This window comes from Tamandua tetradactyla, chromosome 25 (genome assembly GCF_023851605.1).
Source record: "Tamandua tetradactyla isolate mTamTet1 chromosome 25, mTamTet1.pri, whole genome shotgun sequence".
Classification (NCBI taxonomy): Eukaryota; Metazoa; Chordata; class Mammalia; order Pilosa; family Myrmecophagidae; genus Tamandua; species Tamandua tetradactyla.
This window is the reverse complement of record NC_135351.1, coordinates 20,844,703-20,864,799: the sequence shown is the minus strand read 5'-3', so window position 1 is coordinate 20,864,799 and position 20,097 is coordinate 20,844,703. Positions and strand designations below refer to the sequence as shown.

Below are 20,097 nucleotides of genomic sequence, written 5' to 3'. Positions count from 1 at the left end.
TGTTTTCTCTATCTGTTCTTTTGTCTGTTCAAATTCAAATGCTTTGCCTTCTAGAGCTCACTGATCCTTTTTTTTTTTTTGCCTTTTCAAATCTGCTGTTGTCTTCAGTGTATTTTTTATTGCATCTATTGTGTCTTCCATTCCCATGTTATTTTTCTTTGTATGCTTTCAAGTTCTTCTTTATGCTCACCCAGTGTCTTACTATTCTATATCTCTCTAGCCATCTCCTTGAATTGATTTAGGGGATTTGTTTGAACATCTTTGATTAGTTGTTACAAATGCTGCATCTGCTCTTTTTAATTTGTTGCTTTGACTGGACTATATCTTCCTGAGTCTTAGTATGGCCTGTAATTTTTTGCTGAGATCTGGACCTCTGATTAACTCAATGAGTTTATTCTGAAGGTCAGTTTCTCTCTCCTCACATCTAGGATTTCGTGTTGGTTGGGTATGTGTTAAGGCTCTTCCTTTCCAGGTGGTTTGTCAGTATTTCCCAGCCAAAACAGGGCCAGGTATACCTGTGCAGGGAGTGCAGAAAAGATCCAAAGGGCATGGGGGAGGGACACAAGAGATTCCAAAAAGCCCTTTTTTTTAACCTCCCTCTTTAGAAGACTGCAATTCCCAGCCTGCCCAGAAGATGGCACCCATCAGGAACCTATTCCCCTCAGCCCTAAGACAGCAAGCAAGCTGTTATGGCCCTTTGCCAGTTTTGATTCTGACATGGTCTAAACAATGGTGCCCAGTGGCGTCTGACCAGAATGGGCTAGAACTGTGGGGTATAGCATACTAAATTCGCTGGCCAACATCTTGCTCAGAACTGTGCCGTGTACCCCTTTGTACTTCGGGCAGAGGACTCCCATGGCCGTCCCAATCTGCAGCAGTCCACAGTCAAGGACTGGACTATCTTCCAGTGAGTAGGGCCCTCAAAGGTGGGGAATAGGTGCCAGGAGCTGTGGATGGAATTATTCACAGTCTCTCACCATGGTTTCTCAGACTCTTCACCCTGCACTTCTGTGGATGTTTTACGGAACTCCCCTGGTCTCCAAAGCCCCAGAACATTGGATTCAGACAGTTTCTGCCTACCTACTCGCTGCTTTGGGGAGAGCAGATTCTCCAGCTCCCTTCCTATTCCTCCATTTTCCCAGTATGGAACCCTGTGATTTCTTTTTGCATTGTATTGTAGCCAATATATCATCCAAAAATAACAGGAAACTTCTTATATGAGAATTTTCAAATCATTTTTCATGCACCATTTCATCAATTTGAAGTTTATTTCAAGACAGATACACACAAATCCTATTTACCTTGCAGTTAGACTTTAGTGTTGACCAAAAGAATATCCACCTCCTTTATGTTTATTTGTTTTAACTCAAATTAAAGGATTGCTTTTTTAAAAGAACATGTCTCTGATACCTAGAGGTATTTTAAAAAATGATACCAGAAATTAGTTTCACCAGTGACATTCTTGCCTTAATATTATTGCCTTTCCATGCCTTAAAAGGAATAGCATTCTTTGAATATGTAATTTTACTTTGCTATCTTAGACCTCATGTTTTATCTACTAAAGTGCCATTGTACCAGGGAGTTGGAATGGAAATATAGAAGAGGGTAGAGAGGCCAAAAGAAAAGAAACGAGTAAGTCAAGAAAGAACAGTTGTTCTTCTTTAGTCATATAGAGCAGGGTGACTTCAGGAAAAGACTTCCTTGCAAGAGCATTCACACAGTATTCAGTAAGTATTTATTTAGCCTTTACTTGGCTGTGTGTGTGTTGGTGAAATATGAAAAAGGTGCCCTCCTAGATGGTAAAATCTGTCAAAATATGATATATAGAAAATAAGATTTTTAGATGATGAAGCAATAAAATCTGTGTGCAGATGGTAAGAGCTCTGAGCATTCAGAGAAATGGAAAATCATCATGAGTTGAAATGTCTGGAAAGGGGTGCTTTAACTGGATCTCGAAAAACTGGTTAAAAAAAAAAAACCTGGTTTCTTATTTCTTTCAGGTGACCAGCCGTTTAATATCCTTTTTTACTTTGTGGTTGCTCTCTACTCTTGCCTGCATCTATTTTAATGCTTAGCCAAATATTAGCATATAGACTTCTTTGTTAAACCTTATATTCCTGTGGTTAGGTTATCTGGCTTCCTGTGTATCGGTTAAAATGCTCATTACCTATAAACTCATGCTTTTTCATCTCCCCCAGGTTGTGCGTCAGAGAATCCTCATGCCTTAACAGTCAGTGCTTTTAAAGCATTCTCTCCTCAGCCACCAAAGTTCTTCAAACCCCTAATGCCTGTAAAAGAGGAGCATAAGAAGAGGATAGCTCTTGAAACAAGGCCTCTTCTAAGCCAGGAGGTAAGTGCTTGACTTGCCTGCACTATGCAAAATGGACCAGATCAGTATTGCCTGTGGCTGAGTAGCAACTTGCATTAACTAACAAATTGGATGCTGCATGTGGACCTATGTAGATTACCACTCCATGATGGATTCTCTTCTGGAATACCTTTCTCAAGCCTGCAGTGTCTTGGTAGAATTTATTGTTTGTTGATATTTTTGTTTTATTTTTCTGTTTATGGCTTTTTCAAAGTATTTTTATAATTCATGTAAGAATGTTCCTTGAATCTTTTGAAATGCTACATGCCTTTTTTTTTTTTTTGATGAATCCAAATATACTTTGTGCCACAGAATTTCATGTCATCTTGCTTCATCAGTAGTTTAACTCCGGGCTGCAGAATTGGTTGCTGTGCTGCTCACATGTAGTAAAAGTGTGTACACTGCTTTTCTAACTTCCATGTACTTAATATGTATTTCAGCTGTCTTTTGTGTGTGATGCATCTGTGTGTCTTAACCTTTGCAGAGCATGCCTCCATCTCAGGCACATAACCCTGGCTGCACTGTATCTTCTGGAAGCAATGGCAGCTGCATGCCAGTAGAACACAATAACAAACGTGAGAAGAATATTGTAAGTTTTGGAACCATTTCTGTCATATTGCCTGGTGGTGGGTTGAAGGCCCTTTCACAACAATCATCCACATACTTTAGAAGGAATCAAGATATGAATTGTGTCATTTTTCTGTTTTTAATGTGACCATCAGAAACTTGGCAAGAATGTGGCTATGACCTGTGATTTTTCTAATTGTTCATCCTATTTTATTTGTTTGCTTAGAGTAAGAGGAAAGGGCACTTAAAATGATTCTGGACTGTATAAAAAGTATAGCAAAGAGATCACTTTAACTAATATTGAAATCTTTCTAATGTACCTAAACATATTGCCCAGATTCTGAAGTTAATCTACCTAGAGGAATTGAACTTACTTGGAGTAAGTAATCATGCATTTAGCTGTGGGTATGTTTGAAAGCTTTTTTACGTTGCCTGATGTCTGTCGCTGCACTACAGTCCATCATCACTCATTATTATCTCTATAACTCAGGTGGTCTTTTTTAATTAGCTGTCAAAATATATTTCAACCCCCTGGGTGCCAGCCTTGCTTTCAGGATGGCTTATCTTTACCACATATCAGTTGAAACTGCCTGTAAAACCTCATTCTCCAGTACTTAATTTTATTACAAATTTTAGAAATCGTTTCTAGAACACAGTGTACTGTATACTTTAAATGATAAATTATACCTCAATTTAAAAATGAAAAAAAAATCCAAACATGTGTGTCTTCTCAGGCCTGGAAAGAATTTTTTAATTTTGTGTCTCAGCTTTTACTTTCCTGAGGCTTCCTAGGCTTTGAAAAAGTCAAGCCAGCTTGAAGCAAGTCGAGGCTGCTTGGTGTTTGCTTTTGCATAGGGTCTGTTGTGTTGGGCAGAATGTGGGACATTTCGTTTCCCCAAATATACCATGTCACATCCATTCCAAAGGCTTGTTAGTGTGAGATCCTTTAGCAGTTCTAAAATATGTTGCTAATGTCCGCTGTGTGAAAACTAACTGGAACTTAATCCAGATACGCAGTTGGCTACTCTCCTGCATGCTTGTGGAGTAGCTGGTGGATATTTAGAAATAACTTTCTTATCCCTAGTCTCCACTGAGGGGAAAAAGGAAACATTTCTCTACTCCTTTTAACCACCTTTTTCTCTGTGTTCGCCCTATCCCTCTATCCCAAAGCCCATATTCTAGTTCTTCTTAGAGAAGAGTGTGCATATCTACAGCTTCCCTTTCATGTTTCCAAATCTTAATGAGCTGCTCAATCCCTTATTTGATTACCCTCTGCTTAATTAATAAGGATAACAACATGGGCTATAAAAAAGGCCAAGAGGCTAATTTATTACCCCTTAAATTCTCTGGCTGTATGGCTGATGTAATCTGTTCATTGACATGGCATTGTCACCTTGTTGCACAGGTACTGAATTTAAACCTATTTTTAAAATACATTTGGGTACAAAACAGCATATTATCAAGAAACTGCTGGGTAATCCTTCTGAGGCTTCCCACAAGATAGTTTTGCAATTCACAGAGTTTGCCTCATAGTTGTTTTCTTTACTTTCCTTTTAAGATACTTAACCTTAGAGCAGCTAGAAATAAAAACCTAAAATTGTGGAATTGTAACCCTCCCCCCCAAAAAGATATTTAAATAAAAACCAACTCAAGACACTCAGCTAGCAGAGGGTAGGTCGGAACCAGATTCTTTTGATCTAGGAAGTCTCAAGCAGCAGTTAAGACACTGGGACCACATACACTGTGATAACACTCAGCAGGGGTCAATGACCATTTTTCTTGCTGGGGTCTTTGAGACTCCTGCCTCCACTCTCTTTAGAACACTGGCCACTGTATATTCTTCATCTCTGAGGTTATTGGACTGTTTAATTTATTTCAGGTAGCAGCTTTTCTACAATATTTTTGTACATTTTATGTGCATTGCTTGATTTGAGGTTCTGGTTTCTTTTGGGGAAGATTAAATTTATTTCCCCTCTTACAAATGGATTTAAACTGTTTTCTTCCTTTTAACTTTTCTTCCTAATTAACTTTTCCTTTCCTTTCTCTTCTTGAAAATTCAGATGGTGATCAAGGGAGTTTGAAATCACTTTTAAATGTAATACCAAGAAATTGTTCCAGGTTTTTTTTTTTTTTTTACCAACTTAATTACTATAGAAATGTCTATAGTTTCACATAAAATACAGTAAATCTAGTTGTTTCAGTCTAAAGGTGAGACTTTGTTATCTGACCAATTTGGGAAGGTACTTCGTCTAGTATAAATAAGATAAAGTGAATGTAGCAACAATATGCCTTCGGAGTCTGTGTTTTTCAAAAAGGCAGAGAAGATATCAGAAAGTCAGTTGTTTCTCCCAGTATCGATACTGCTCCTCTCTGAAGTCTTGTATAGGCAGAAGGGAGTTCATTTCTCTCATTTTACAGAAAAACAGAGGTCTAGGATTGTTGAGTAATTTGCCCACAGTCTCGTGGTTAATGAGAGTATAAGAACAAAAAGCCCCATCCCTCAGCAGAATTGTTTCCAACAGTTGCTTCAACTGCTTCCAAAGGTAATGTAGTTTCCAGTATATCCTGCTGCTCCTTGTTTTCTAGCTAAGTGCTTTCCACTCCTAAGTACCATGGACAAAAGTACTGGGGTCCCTTGGCTCTAGTCCCAATGAATTGATGGACTCTGATGGACAGCACGGACCTGATTATAAGTGGGGGTGAAAATTACTCTAATCATGTGAAATTCGTTGCAAAGATTCAATGCTTCAATGAGAGTTTTGATCCTTTTAATATCAAGGTGTTTTATCTACTGGTAAATATCAGCAAAAATTAAATCATTAAGAATCTAGCTACAGAGAAGCTTGAAAAATTGAATTTATCTTCTACTTTCAGGTAGGGCTTTAATACTTTAAGACACAGTAGGAAGGTGCTTGGTCTCCTTTAAGATACAATGACAAATAATACTTCTGATATAAAGATACTAATCTCCCTCGATATGCAATTTAAGCCAATTGAGTCTTCTCTTTTCTCCTGGGAGGCAATAAACTGTAAACTTTCAGTGTCCTTTTAAACATTGGAAGATGTTTAATTTCCTCTCAGTTCTCTTTTTTTCTGGAATAAGTTGTTTCTACTCCTTTAGTGTTTCCTTCTCCCCTCCTTAAGTGCATTACCAGGTTTATCTCCCTGTTGGAACTTAATCCCTTGGAGTATTGTAGACTCTTTGATTTTACTATGTTATTCTAATACTTAATGAATAATTTTTTAAATCTTTGTGAGTTTAATAAAGTCACACTTACACTTTTTCCTACTTGATAAACTCATGATTGACTATCTCATTCATAGAACTTGTATTTTAGGATACCTTGACCTTCCTCAGTCTTCATCAGAGGAGATGAGACATAAAAGGTCTCCACGATGAGATTAATTCTCATCTTCCAATGTGGTTTCTTCGTAACAAACTTTTCTTATAATTAACTGCATCAGGTGCTCTTGGGCTTGGAGAGTTGTGTTGCTTTGCCAGCTTAAATCGAAAGGATTAAGATCCCACAGTCACTGGTGCATCACTCTTCTATGAGTGAATGGGGTTAGGTAACTAGGCAAGGAAAGGCGTGAGGCAGGTCTACCCACAGAGTCTAAAGTGTACTTATAAATTTTGAAGAATCAGTAGTAATGGGGGCTCAGTCTTATGCAGTCCTTAACTGACGGTTGAAGGTGATTGAGAATCACTGTTTATCATTTAATGGTGTGTCTTGAGAGCATCTGAACAGTTGAACACATCCTTAAAGTGTAATTGTAAATGTAATGGATGCCTTCAATTTAAGAATTGCCTTGCACCTTCCCAGTTCACTTATATCAGTTCCCCCAATTAACACAAAGGTGGGGGGAGGAGTGATAAGAAAGAAAAAGTCCGGACATCGAGCTAAATTAAAAACTCTTAATTATATGTACCGTATTATTGTTATAGCTCCTTACTGCGCCGTAACTCTGATCATTAAAATCCGTATACCCGCCTGTGCGAGGCCTTCCGGGGCGAAGATCACAGGGTGGCGGTGGTGGCCTTGGTTTGGCTGCCTGTGGTCTGTCAGGTAGGCACAGGTTGAGTTCTCCCTCAAGAAGAACATGGTCGATGAGGGCCTTCCTCCAGGCGGTAAGAAGTGAGAGTTCTTTCCATCACTGCGCAGCGATTATGTGTGCTCTGAACCCTGCCTGGACCTGCCGTCCCTAGGTGGCGTGAGGCACGCAGGCTCCGCACCCTGCGTAGACGTGCTGTTCCCAGTCGGCACCGCCTGAGTGCGCAGAGCCCCCCCCCCCACCGCCGGACATGCGCACTGCGTCACCTCGCACATCAGTCCCAGGCTCGGTGCCGCGGGACTGACATTGCCACCACGGCCAACCTGAAGGGCTAGCTTGGGACTAGGTCATTCACCTAAGAAGAGTTTGACTTGGTTTCCCATACCTGGAGGATTATGTAGCACCAACAAATAGAACAAAGCCCTGCAATTGCAGCCTGGTTTTTTGGGCGGGACTAGAGCACCATGAATTTATTTTACTTTTTTTACCATCCCTCGCTGCTTAATCCTTCACTAAAGGTACCTCTTGCTTATATTAATCAAATTTAGTGCTGTGTATCAGTCCACATCTTTCCATCTCAATTGCCACTCTTAATTCACCCCCTTTTCCCCCTTAGGTCCTTTTTCTTTTCCTAACATTAAGGTGTACTACCTTGGTTCTTGTTTTTCTTCTCTCTGTGTTTTTCTTGGATCCTCTTATCCTCTCTCAGAATCTGAACTGTCCTGTCCCAGCTTTAAAAAAACCCTCCATTTAAAAAAAATTTTTTTTATTCATTATTTTAGCCCTCCTCTATTTTCGTCTGACTCCAAGACCTACTTCTGTGTAACAGTTTCACAGTTCAGATTACCCGCTATCTGTCTCCCACAAACCTCATCAACACTCTCTAAAATAGAGTTGATAATGGCCTTTTGGCTGTCAGCGGGGCACTGTGGTCGTTGGCAAGAACAAGTGCCTTACAAAAAGTGGCAAAAAAGGAGCCAAGAAGAAAGTGGTTTATCCATACAGGTGATGTCACCACTACAGATAGAAAAGTCATTGATCATTCTGGTACCACAGGCAGTTTGAAGAGAACACATGAAGAAGATGATTTGGGAAATGTGCCAGTGGCACTGTACAGAATGGCTGACTGAAGAGCCACAGTATAGAAGATGTGAATTTCTATTTGGAAAAGTGAAATTACTGGAGACAATAATAATGTAAAATGGTTTAAAAAAAAAAAAAACCCAAGTAGTTTCTTTTCAACTGTATGTTGCTTCCAGGGATGTTTCTCTTTACTTGTTGAGCAATATTTTAAGATGGTAAACTTCTGCAATAGATGGCACTGATGGTTTTTTTTAAGTCTTATTTGTGGGGAAAAAAAATTAGAGTTGATAATGGTACATATACATACGCTTCTCTCCCAACTTATTCCTTTTCAAGAACTTTATCTTCCCAGCTACCTAGGCTTGAAATCATAGCATTATCTCTGGTTCCTTTCTCTTCCATTTTTTGCATATCGTAATAAGTTCAGAATATTCTGTTTCAAATAAAGCTCTGAGATGTTTTCTCCATTCCATTCATTCCCCTGTGTTCTGGTTTGCTAGCTGCTGGAATGCAACACACCAGAGATGGATTGGCTTTTAATAAAAGGGGATTTATTTTGTTGGTTCTTTAGAGGAAAGGCAGCTAACTTTCCACTGAGGTTCTTTCTTACGTGGAAGGCACAGGATGGTCTCTGCTGGTCTTCTCTCCAGGCCTCTGGGTTCCAACAGCTTTCCCCGGGGTGACTTCTTTCTGCATCTCCAAAGGCCTGGGCTGAGCTGCTAGTGCTGAGATGAGGAATGCCCAGCTGCTAGGCTGTGCTACATTGCGTTCTCTCATTTAAGCACCAGCCAATTAAGTCAAACGTCACTCATTGCAACAGACACGCCTCCTAGCCGACTGCAGATGTAATTAGCAATAGATGAGATTCACGTACCATTGGTTTGTGTCTGCAGCAACAGAAATAGGTATGCTCACCTGGCCAAGTTGACAACTGAATCTAACTAACACACCCTGTATCACTGTTGCACTCCCCCACATGGTCTCTTTTTCTTAATCATTTTTGCTGCTGCTTAATCTTATCTTTCCAAAGTATAGCTCCCATTTCCACCTGTGGCAAAAATGGTGGCCTTTTCAAACTGGATCGCCATCTCATTAGTGTGGCGCATGAAATCAATTTAGGGTGTTATAGCAACCTAAAAAAAAAAGTATCAGAGTGCATGGCAGGAAAAATAAAAAAGGTCCCCATAATTACTACTACACATTAATTTCAGAGAAAAACTAGTAGGTAATCTTTTTTTCCCCAAGTCCTGCAGTAATTGCAACCCATGGCCACACGATTTCTGTATTCCCATAAGTAAATTGCCCTATTTGCTTTTCCTTCTCTGGTAAGCTAGCAGTGTATTTCACAAAACTTTAATTTCTATGCTACTACAAGCAGAGAAATAAACTGTCCTTGAGAATGAGCTAAGAAGAAGGCTAAGATTATTGACAAAAAAAAAGTGAACTTTTTCTATTCAGTGCACTTTATTTAGAAATAAACTGAAGACAGAAGAGGTTCCTCTCAAGAGTGCATTTCACCTTTTGCTCACCACCAGAGATGTACCAGGACTAATCAACGATGGTGCCATCCAATTAAGAACAAAGTGAAAGGTCAGCAGCAGCTAAGGAAAAAGCACGAAGCAAAGAAATCAGTCTTCATCTCTCTTCACTCCCTCTAAAGTTCACCAGCTCCCTCTACTTTTCGCTCTTGTCTTCCAAATGTTCCTTGGGGCTCCCTCTCCCAAGGTCCACCCGACAGAATTCTGGCTGGAGGTAGCGCCACACTGGGGATTCAGAAGTTCTGGGCTGCAGTGCACTTCAGAGAGAACTGCTGAAGCAGGAGAGGTGTCAAACTGGGGCAGTTGGAATGTCAGTTTCAATAGTCGTCTGGTCACAGCCACTTATAAAGGAAGTGGGAAGTTGAAATGATGGGTGGACATTTAAGTTTCTTAATACAAGAAGAGTCTTAGCCAACAGGAGCAGATGGGCATAGGTTAGTATGACATACTTAGCCGCTTCTGATAGCCTATCTCTAAGTTAACCAAAAACTGGCTTATTACTGTCTAAATGATGTTCAAACTGTAGTTCTGTTGGGTCTTGCAAGGTCCGATCCCTGTAAACATTTGTTCTGTCTTTTGGAAAATCACCGACCTTTTTTGGACCAGGGTCACTGCTCACAACACCCAATGCAGGATGTGAAATCCATGGCACTCCTGATGGAATTGTCCAGAAAGGAAGAACAAAATACCAAGATTCTTCAGTAAACTAAGAGCACCTGAAGATTGTCATGGTGATCACACCATGTTCTTAAATGAACATGTTAAATGAACTGGCAAGACCTGAAGGGAGGCAATTCAGCGTACATTTAAAATGAAGGCCAGTTTATCTGTACATGTTGAAATCACCACACATACCTACAACTTGTTATCTCTACAACAGGTTATCTGAAGCTCTCCAACCTTGCACAATGTCAGAATGACATTCTTTGAACCTGGGTTTTGAATTCTCTGAAATTAGTGCTTTTGTTCGGTGGGGGGGTGGGGGTGGGGGATAAGTTTTGTTAGTTAGTATTCCTTCCCTTTATAAGGCTTGTTTTTCTTAATTTTTGCTTAGCCAATCATATTTTTCCTTGGATAATCTTATTGTATTTTCTGTTGAACACTTTTGCCTCAGCATAGAAGGTTCCCCAATTTGCATATTGTCTCCTTTTGATAAATAAATGGTCTCTCTTTTCTAAAAAGAATATAAAAGAAATTGAAATTCAGTTTTGAGTCTAAACATGACAAGTAGAGATCTAGAAAATTTTGGCAAGGATACAGATTCATACAATTCTGTCCAATCTTTCTTTCTTTACAAACATTTCATACCCCCCTTTTAACAGTACTCCTTAATTTAGAATGCAGCTAAAGATAAGATGGCAAAAGATTAGTGTTGCCAGAAGTTTTGCTTTGCTCATTTCAGGAAGCTTCTTACTGACACTTGATATTTTAGCTTGATTAGCAACCAAAACTTTTTTAATTAAAAGTTCTTTTTTTAAACCCAATGAAAGGAATTAAGACTTTTCATGCTTTTTAATAATTTATATTCAACTTATTTTTAAAATTAAGAAACATTGAAAAGTACTGCACCAATTTTGAGGTGTTTAATCATGAGATGCAAGAAAAAATTACTATCATATTCAGCACATGAAATTTAGCTGTAATCTGCCGAATCTGTGGATCTTTCTGTCTCTGTCCTTATTTTAGTTTGAAATACAGCCTTAATGAGTGAAGCTGATATTTTGGTTCCAGGTGTGTGAGCCACCTGATTATTATGCACAGAAATATACAGACATTTTTATTGACTTTCTGAAACAGATGACCAATGGAAGAATCTAACTCTTTCTGTGGATTTTAAGCTCTAGTTTGAATGAAATTTCCATCCACCCAATCACAGTGCTCAGTATGGTTTTAAGAAGAAGGACTGCCCCCCCCCGCCCCCCCCCAGAGTGGTGCCTCCTTGTGGAGCTGTGACAGTTTTCTTCACCAAAGCTATTCCCAGTGCTTAGGACCATGGCTGGCAAGGAGCAGGTGTTCAATGAATATTTGAAAGAAGATGATGTTTTTAAAAAGAAAAGGAATATTTGCAACATTATCAGATGTTTATAAGGTTATTAGAAATGGCTAGGTAGTAATATTGTTTATTTTTATTTGAACATAAAATACTCATATGTTGAATCTTTTCCACCAAATATAAAGGAATCGTTCATCTGGAGAAAGATGGGGAGTTGATGACACCTGAGTTTGCATCTTTACCTATCTTTATAAACAGGGCTCTAAAGCTGCCATCTTCACCTTCTAGTCAAATACTCTATCCGTGCTTCTCAAAAACCCTAGAAAACTGTAATTATCAGATTATAGCTAAGAATGGTTATTGAAATTGTGGGCCCTTTTCCTCAGAAAATTTTCACAAATTACCCTAATTTCCTGCAGTTTCCCAATGCAATGAGCAAATTAAATGTCCATTTAATTAGAAAAGGGGAAATGTCACAGTTGAAGACATTTAAAAAATAGCTGAAGATGTAATAAACGTCCACTACATTTTCAATGACATCCGTTCTCTTGAACCAGCAGAAGAAAAGTTTTCTGACTAGCTTTAAGGGAACACAGAGAAAATAAATCTTCATATTAGATGATAATGAGTTTATGCTCCCAGGTCTCAAAATATACCTGTGTGCCTTCATAGGTGACAAGATCTGACTAAACGTGAAAGTGTAAATGCAAATGCCTGTAACAGTATTTACAACTTGTTTCAACAACATAGTTGCTCTCAGGAGCTAATGACTTTTGCTTCATTTCTGTAGGACTCGGAGGATGAGGAAAATGAGATGGAAGCTATTAACAGGAAGCTGAGTGGTTCCCAGCCTTATGTACCTGTGGAGTTTGCGGACTTCAGTGTTTACAATGCCAGCTTGGAGAACAGGGAGTGGTTTTCATCTAAAGTAGATTTGACAAACTCACGGGTCTTGGAGAAAGAAGTGTCCCGTAGCCCTACCACCAGCAGTATCACCAGTGGCTACTTCTCCCACAGTGCCTCCAACGCCACCCTGTCTGACATGGCAGTCCCTTCTAGTGACAGCTCAGATCAGCTGGCCATTCAGGTGAAGGATGCCGACACCAGTGAGCCTTCCGGGCCATCACTTGTGCATGATTTGAGACCTTCCTCCAACAAAGAGTTGACAGAACTGGAAAGAGACATGGTAAAGGAGAATATCATCAGGGTGCCACTCAAGGAAAATAGTGCCTTAGCCAAAGGGAGCCCATCGTCCCAAACCAACCCTGGGAAAAACTCTAAAATACTCTGTAGGACTGGCTCAAGTTCAGAACCAAACGGCTGCCCCAGCAAAAATGGCCAGCCAGCCAGGGAACTCCCCCTCAGGGAAGTGACCGTAGAACACACCACAAACATCCTTGAGGACCATTCTTTCACGGAGTTCATGGGTGTGTCTGAAGAGAAAGATTTTGATGGTTTGACAGATTCTTCTGCTGGAGAACATTCATGTAGGAGGAACCTACCAAGTAAAACTGACAGTAAGGGTGTCTCAGATGGGCTCCAGGACCCCTGCCAGTTGCATTCAGCGTCAGAGAATGACCAGGTAATGTGAGACAGCCCCTTGGGTTTTGTGCTGGCAGTGGAGTTGTGCAACACCCCACAGAGGCCCCTTCACCACCCTGAGTTAGTAGGAAAGGTTCATTCGGGCATTTTTGACAAGAAAGATGGGTCCATGGGGGAACAGGCTCACGTCCTGTCCTGCCGGCTTGCTGGTAGATAGCAAGTCTGCTGTGGGAACAAGGGTAAAACCATGAAATACATTGGACTAGTGGATTTTTTTAGCTGGCATGTGGATTAATATTGAATTAAACATTCAGATGGGTAAAAACCAGTCAATCTCATAGTCATTCTCTGAGGTGTTTACTGACTGGCTACTCCAAGATATCCTCATAACATCTAATGTATTTCATCAAATCTGTGGTTCCTTTGGTTTGATTTTTTCTCAAGAGAGAAAAAATTCTGCCAATTAAACTATGCCATGTTAGCCATTGTGAGAGACATTCCAATTTCAGAGCTGTTAAGATGTAGAGGAAGATATGCATTGTGAAATTGATGAAGTACAGTAATTTTGTGTTCATAGGTGAAAAAGTACTTGTGGGAGGAATTGGCAAATATTCTGAGCAGTTGAAGGTTAGGCTTTGAAAGTTACCCAGGTTGGTTAATATTAGTCTTTAATTTTCATATTGGAACAAAAGGGATTTTTACTCATATACCTAATGAAAATAATGAATTATATAATAAGAGATTTTTACTTCTCAGTACTCTGCTACTGAGTTCCATTTCTTCCCATTCCTGTTCATTTTATTGGTTTACACACTCCAGTCTGCAGCTTTGTAAGGATAGCCATTGCCTTTTTGTTTTATTCTGGAAGTTAAAATCCCCGTCATCTTCACCCCCCAAAGCTCTTCCCCTGTTTTCAGTACTAGCGTTTAAAATTTCAGAGTGTGGTTAATTATATAGCATATTCATTTAAAAACTGGCAAACCTAAACAGTGATCTCTTTCCCCACCAAATTAAGAATAATAGTAAAATCACTCCTCACTGTTTTTGCAAACTAAGCATTTTTTTTTTAAGTCTTCAACCTCCTTACACTGATATTGAAGTAGAGTCTGCATAGCTGGCCTCCATCAGCTTTTCAATCATTCTTCTAAGAAATCCAAGGTGTGTGTATGGTAACATATATACAACATAACATTTCCATTTTAACTACTTTTAATTATATTCACAATGTTGGGTTACTATCATCAATGTCCATTATCAGAATTTTCCATCTCCTCAAGGTCAGTTCCTCTTTATTCTCCACCCTAAAACAGTGCTTCTCAAGGTGCATTAGATCGCTGGAGGGGAGGGGAATGTTTGGGGCTGAAAACGTTTTAAAAATTCAAAGTCCTTGAACTTTGTCCTCCACCTCCAAGATTTGGCTTCAGGGCTGAAGCAAAGGGAGCTAAGATTTCCCCAGACACCTCATGTAATGCCAGGTAAGGATGAGAGCCACACCATGAGAAGCAAGGCCCTCAGAAGAGGGGCAGCTGTGCCTCCAGTTTCATTGCCTAGATTATTTAGAGCCTGTCAGATAGGAGAAATGTCTGTTTAGCTTTTTCTAGGTTCCACAATAGCATGTCCCCGCCAAAGATCTTGGTATTAAAATGAAATTTACAAAAATATATATTGTATCAGGTTCGTGGAGATTTTTTTTTTAATTAATATCTTTGTTGTACTGTTTTTGTTTTTTCTGCCACAGAACATTTATTCAACAAACAATTACTGAGTACCTACAAAGAATCACAGTTCTAGGCACCAGAGACACAAAAATGATTAAGGCACTTTCTGACTGGGGTGATCTTGAGGCTTGCTCATTTGAGACTTATTTCTGTAATGGGAAGCTAAGCCTACTTATAATTATGCCTAAGAGTCACCCCCAGAGAACCTCTTTTATTGCTCAGATATGGCCTCTCTCTCTAAGCCCAACTCTGCATGTAAAATCATTACTCTCCCCTCTTCATGGGACATGACTCCCAGGGTTGAAAGTCTCCCTGGCAACATGGGACATGACTCCCAAAGAAGAGCCTGGCCCTGGAATCCTGGGATTGAAAATGCCTTCTTGACCAAAAGGGGGAAGAGACATAAAACAAAGTTTCAGTGACTAAATGATTTCAAATTGAGTCAAGAGGTCTTTCTGTAGATTACTCTCATGTAAACTCCAGCCAGATTTTGCAAATTTCCAGTGTGCCAAACCCCAACCAACAGCATTCCTGAAAACCTTACAGAATACCCTGCAGGGGGGTGGGGGGGTGGTACACGGTTGGTGCAGTGGTAGAATGCTCGCCCACAGTGCGGGAGACCTGGGTTCATTTCCCAACCCATGTATTCCCCCCCACCCCACAAAAAAAAAAAAGAATACCTAGGCTCTATCTAAGACTCTATAAATGTTATATTGTTTTTATAACCTGTTTTGACAGTGTTAAATTTTATCAAAGAACTTTTTAAGTACTCAAGTTTAACTATTGTTTGAACTGAAATATGATCCATTGTGGGCCCAGAGATAAAGTTTGTATGTTCACAACTTTGGGTGTTGCTGTTATTACTTTTCCTAGAAGTTTCACCTTAAGGCTAGGTTTTTCCCCTACATTAAATCCAGAACTGGATTCCATAATTAACCTGATCTCCTGGGTCACTTCGGGAAAAGAGGACCCCCTTATGTGTGGGTTGTGCATGGGTCCTGGTCATGGGGATGTTGGAGTAGAATGTGAACCGCCTGAACTCACTGAGCCTCTGCATTCCAGGGGAGCCTGACTGCCAGGTGAAAGACTGCAAGCTCTTCCACATCAGGCCACGTGGTAGCGTTTTGTTTCTCCTGATGGCCTCGAGAAAGCACCAACCCCCATCTTTAAAACAAGTTGCAGCTCTGCCCAACCTCAGACCAGCTCCTACTCCAAGAAGTGAGAAGCATGCTTCCTGGGCCACCTCCTTTCTGAGCTGGAGATGTGGCACTTTGGCACTGGGGGTGAATCAGCAGTCTGCTTTTCCCAGAAAGCAAGAAAACCGAAATCCTGAATTATTTAAGTGGCAGTATTTTTGTTTGCACTCACTACACACCCCGTTGTGTAGAAACCTCTAGAGATTCAAAAACAAACTTTATTCTTGTACAATTTTAATCAGTTCTTACTGTAGAATCTGGAGTTAATACTCTGGTTTTTTTTATAAATAATATATATTATGTATATGAAATGTTTATCTATAGTTTGTTTGGAGACAGACAAGGCTGCGCACTAAAATGCAGATAAAAGGTGATCTGTAGAAAATCTTAAGGTACTGGACTTTGTTACAAAGCAACTTGGGTAATTTCTTAAACATGAGCAAATGAAAAATACTGTATTTCATAAGAATAAGGTTACAAATCCGTCATTGCAGAATAGGTTACAGAAAGCTGTTCTTTATAACCAAAGAACTTATAGCAGACTGAACATTTTTGCTGTCCACTCGTTTTTCATGTATACGTATGTTTGACTGCAAGTTTGGTGCCATACTACCCCTGGCTACCAAGCCACACGTCCTGCCGTTCTCTGTCCTCTGTTTCCTAAGCACACTGAAAAATCTCACAGTTCTGTCTTGATCTTCCACCTGACCTGCCACCTGCTGACTTGATATTGTCCTGTAACTTGACAGTGGCTGGGCGCTGCCTTGGCTCACCCAGCCGGGCAGGTGGAATGGAGAGAACAGTATTACTATAAGAAAACACAAGGACCTACCAAGGGTTGGGGGGTTTGGTTTTGCTTTTTTGTTTTGGGTCAGTAGGTTTTTGTTATGGTGTGGTTCTTGTCGTTGTTATTTTACTTAATTCTGAGTAATGCAGAAGAGATGGCTTGAGCTATGAAGTTCATGCGTGCGCATTTCACAGTGGTTGCAGGGAATGATAAAATGCAGATGCCCCTGCTGTCCATGACTTCATTGGTAAGATTCTCCCACTCATGGAGATCCTGAAGGATTATATATGTGGAACACTTTTACACAAGTACTTTATGTATCTAGTCTGTAGATGCGTGTACAATTGGTCTGGATGTACAGCTGTAAATGTGTTGTTAGAACAGAGAGAGAATGTGTACAGCCTCCTGTACCTTTTTTCTTTACATTCTTAGAATCAGTAAATAAGTAAAATATCGGAGACTTTAATGAAAAGCTGCTGTTCATGATTTTGTGTATAGTGAGCTGACTGTAGTATTTTACTATTGTCTGTTTTAAAAAAAGAAAAGACTGTAATTTATATTCTTTTCAACTTTGTTGTATTTAATTGGTACAGATTTTTTTTTTGCGTGTTTTAGAATATAAACTGTTTAATTCAGATTTGACAGCATCAATTGTTTGTCTTTCATAACTCTGCCATTAGTTTCAGGTCTCATTTGCCATATCTAGGTGTGTGCATGTCCCTGTGTTGTTAAAGAGTAACAGCTGCCATTTATTGAGGGTTACTGTGTGCCAGGCACTCTTCCGAACATTTGATATTTATTATCTCACTTAATCCTCACGGCAACAGAAGCTATTACTATTAAGTGTTTGAGAAATGGAAAACTGAAGCACAGAACACATAGAGATTGTCAGCGAAGCCAGGATTCAGCCCACGGTTCTGATCAGTCTCTTGGTATTCCGTGACATATAATGGGAGGGCGGACTTCGAGAAGAGTTGGCACCTTCTGAGAGTTAGAAGGGCTTGTGAGTGTGCGCAAGTCCAGACTGACCAATATCCAGGGGTGCATCTTGAGCAAATGGGACATGGGCTGTTTGTTGTGCGTGTTCATGACACTTAAACAAATCTGTAGAGCAGGTTAGGAATGCCCATCAACCCATGAAATGGTGGCTAAAGCTCAGGTTAATGTGGAAATATCTAAAACCAGTATTATTATAGAGTTTTATTCCCCCCCCAAAACTTCAGTTGTTCATGATAGCTTTCTCAAAGCCATCAATAATTAGATCTAGGCTATTCTGGACAAGAGAGTATCTTATATAGACTTCTGGGAGACAGTAGAAAGGGACCAAAAGAAAGAATTGAATTTTACAGAATGGAGGGGAGCTCTTTGATATTTAAATAAATGATTACAAAAATATAGTTCAAGACGAACAAATTGTCATTCCCCTTAGTAGGAGTTATGAATGGTATTTGGGTCATCAACATTGTCATTTGTCATTATAATTATGAGAACAAACTGGCTTTAGGACATATTTTATTGGGTAGTTAAATATAGGTATGTGTTTAAGTTAATTTCCAAACTATAATATTACCGGTGCCATCACATTTGTTTGTAGTTATTTGTATACACATTTTGTCATAACAAAAATAAAATCTTGGAACCGGGATGAATAACTGTTTATGAAAATATTCTTAGGGTTAGGTGAGGGCAAAAAACTATCCTCTTATAAATTATACTGCTCTAGGCAATAATTGCTTTTTAAATTGTAGTATTTACGTTTTAGAACTAAGTTTGAAAAAGACAACCATTTACATGAGTAAGCTTTAAAAAAGTAAAGCTTTCAGATCACGAAATATTCTACAATGTTAACAAGTCTATAAAGAAGATGTAATTGAATAAATTCTTGCTCTCCTTTTCTGGACCAAGAGCTAGAAAAAAAAAAGTATGCCATTGGTAACAATCATATAGAGGGCTCTTTGTATTCAGACTTGAACTTACTACAGTAACACTAGCACAAGTGTTTTTTTCCTGTAATTTTGAGCCTACCTTCCAAATTAAAAAACAAACAACAAAAAGCCAATCTGTAATACATAATGGGTTGACTGAGGTTTTTTTCCCTAGCCAGGGAGAAAGGCAGTTTGCATTCCACCAGACAGCTACAGCCTCTTGCTGGTGAGGCATGAGGCATGCAGAAGGCTGCAGGAGTGCTGGAAGGAGAGATCTGGACTTTAATATAAATTATGAAATGGAGCTGAGGGGAATGAAAGCAAAATCCCAAAGTCTAAATTTAACCTACTTGTCATTTGTCCCTAATTCCTGAAGGGGATGGGAGGAGATGGGTGGAGATGAGTTGTAGTTTTGAGTGTCATTTAGTGGTCACTGTTTCCTGAATACAGTGCCCTGATTTCAGCTGAAAGGCAAGCCCTCAGTTTCATCTTTCAGAAGTTCTGGAACACATACACACCTCTGTATTGTTGGGAAAACAAGTTATTTTTCCCCTCTGAGGCTCACTGGGTACTGTGAGACTGCGTGTAGTACTCACACTTAAAAAGACTGTAGCTCAAGAAAATTATTTTGGTGCCACAATCTCTAATCCGAGCCCAACTTGAAACAACCCCATCTTGGAGTTATTGCAGGTTTTCTCAGGGCCAGATTGTCACGGAGAAAGTAATTGCTGAGTCCTTATGGGACCCTATTCTTGAAACCACAAGAGGCTGATTAATAGAACAATGAATGATTTTTTTTAAAAAAAGGTAGGTTTTGAAACTGGAGTATCTGGAGGAATAAAAGGTCAACTTAAGCAGGGAAAAAAGGTCCAGTTGGTTTATAATAGTACAAACCAACTTGACCCTTTCACAGTACCTAAAATGCTGCGAACCATTCATATTTTAAAACTGGAAAATTTAATGTTATAACAGCCTTAAACAGATTTGGGGGCTTTCATCGCCTGAAAACCTGTCTAGATCAAACCATAGAAGTGTTCTCAGATTTCTTTGTAATTGTTTGTCTTTCCTTCGTCCAGCATGAGGCAAGATGTGTTTTCCTAAGGTTTTTAGTCCCAGAAAGATACATCTGAACCAAATTGTCTTTCTGAACCTCTGTGTGATTGACTAGTTAATACTGTTGAATCAGTACAAGCTTTATCTAGCGTGAGGTGAACCACCAATAAGCCAAAGTTAAAATGCTTAGCCACAGCAATTGCCAAGAAGAGAGCAACTCACCAACAGTGAGTATATAAGATCTCACCTTAGTACAGCATGTACCCAAGGCTGT

The 20,097-nt window shown here is 39.6% G+C and overlaps 1 protein-coding gene across 4 annotated transcripts in view; it reads left to right on the top strand.

Annotated features, from left to right (window-relative positions):
• The window catches only part of KIF13A (kinesin family member 13A), a 268,116-nt gene extending 250,799 nt beyond the window's left edge, over window positions 1-17,317 (top strand). For 2 of the 4 annotated variants that reach the window (XM_077143438.1, XM_077143437.1), the window contains 4 exons: window positions 2,199-2,350; window positions 2,853-2,957; window positions 12,393-13,184; window positions 15,925-17,317. In XM_077143438.1, the coding sequence (XP_076999553.1) occupies window positions 2,199-2,350; window positions 2,853-2,957; window positions 12,393-13,184; window positions 15,925-15,945 (1,070 nt within the window). In that variant the 3' untranslated portion in view covers window positions 15,946-17,317. The remainder of the gene's footprint in view (window positions 1-2,198; window positions 2,351-2,852; window positions 2,958-12,392; window positions 13,185-15,924) is intronic. The other 2 variants (XM_077143440.1, XM_077143439.1) reach the window with 1 other exon arrangement.
• The last annotated feature ends 2,780 nt before the right edge of the window (window positions 17,318-20,097 follow it).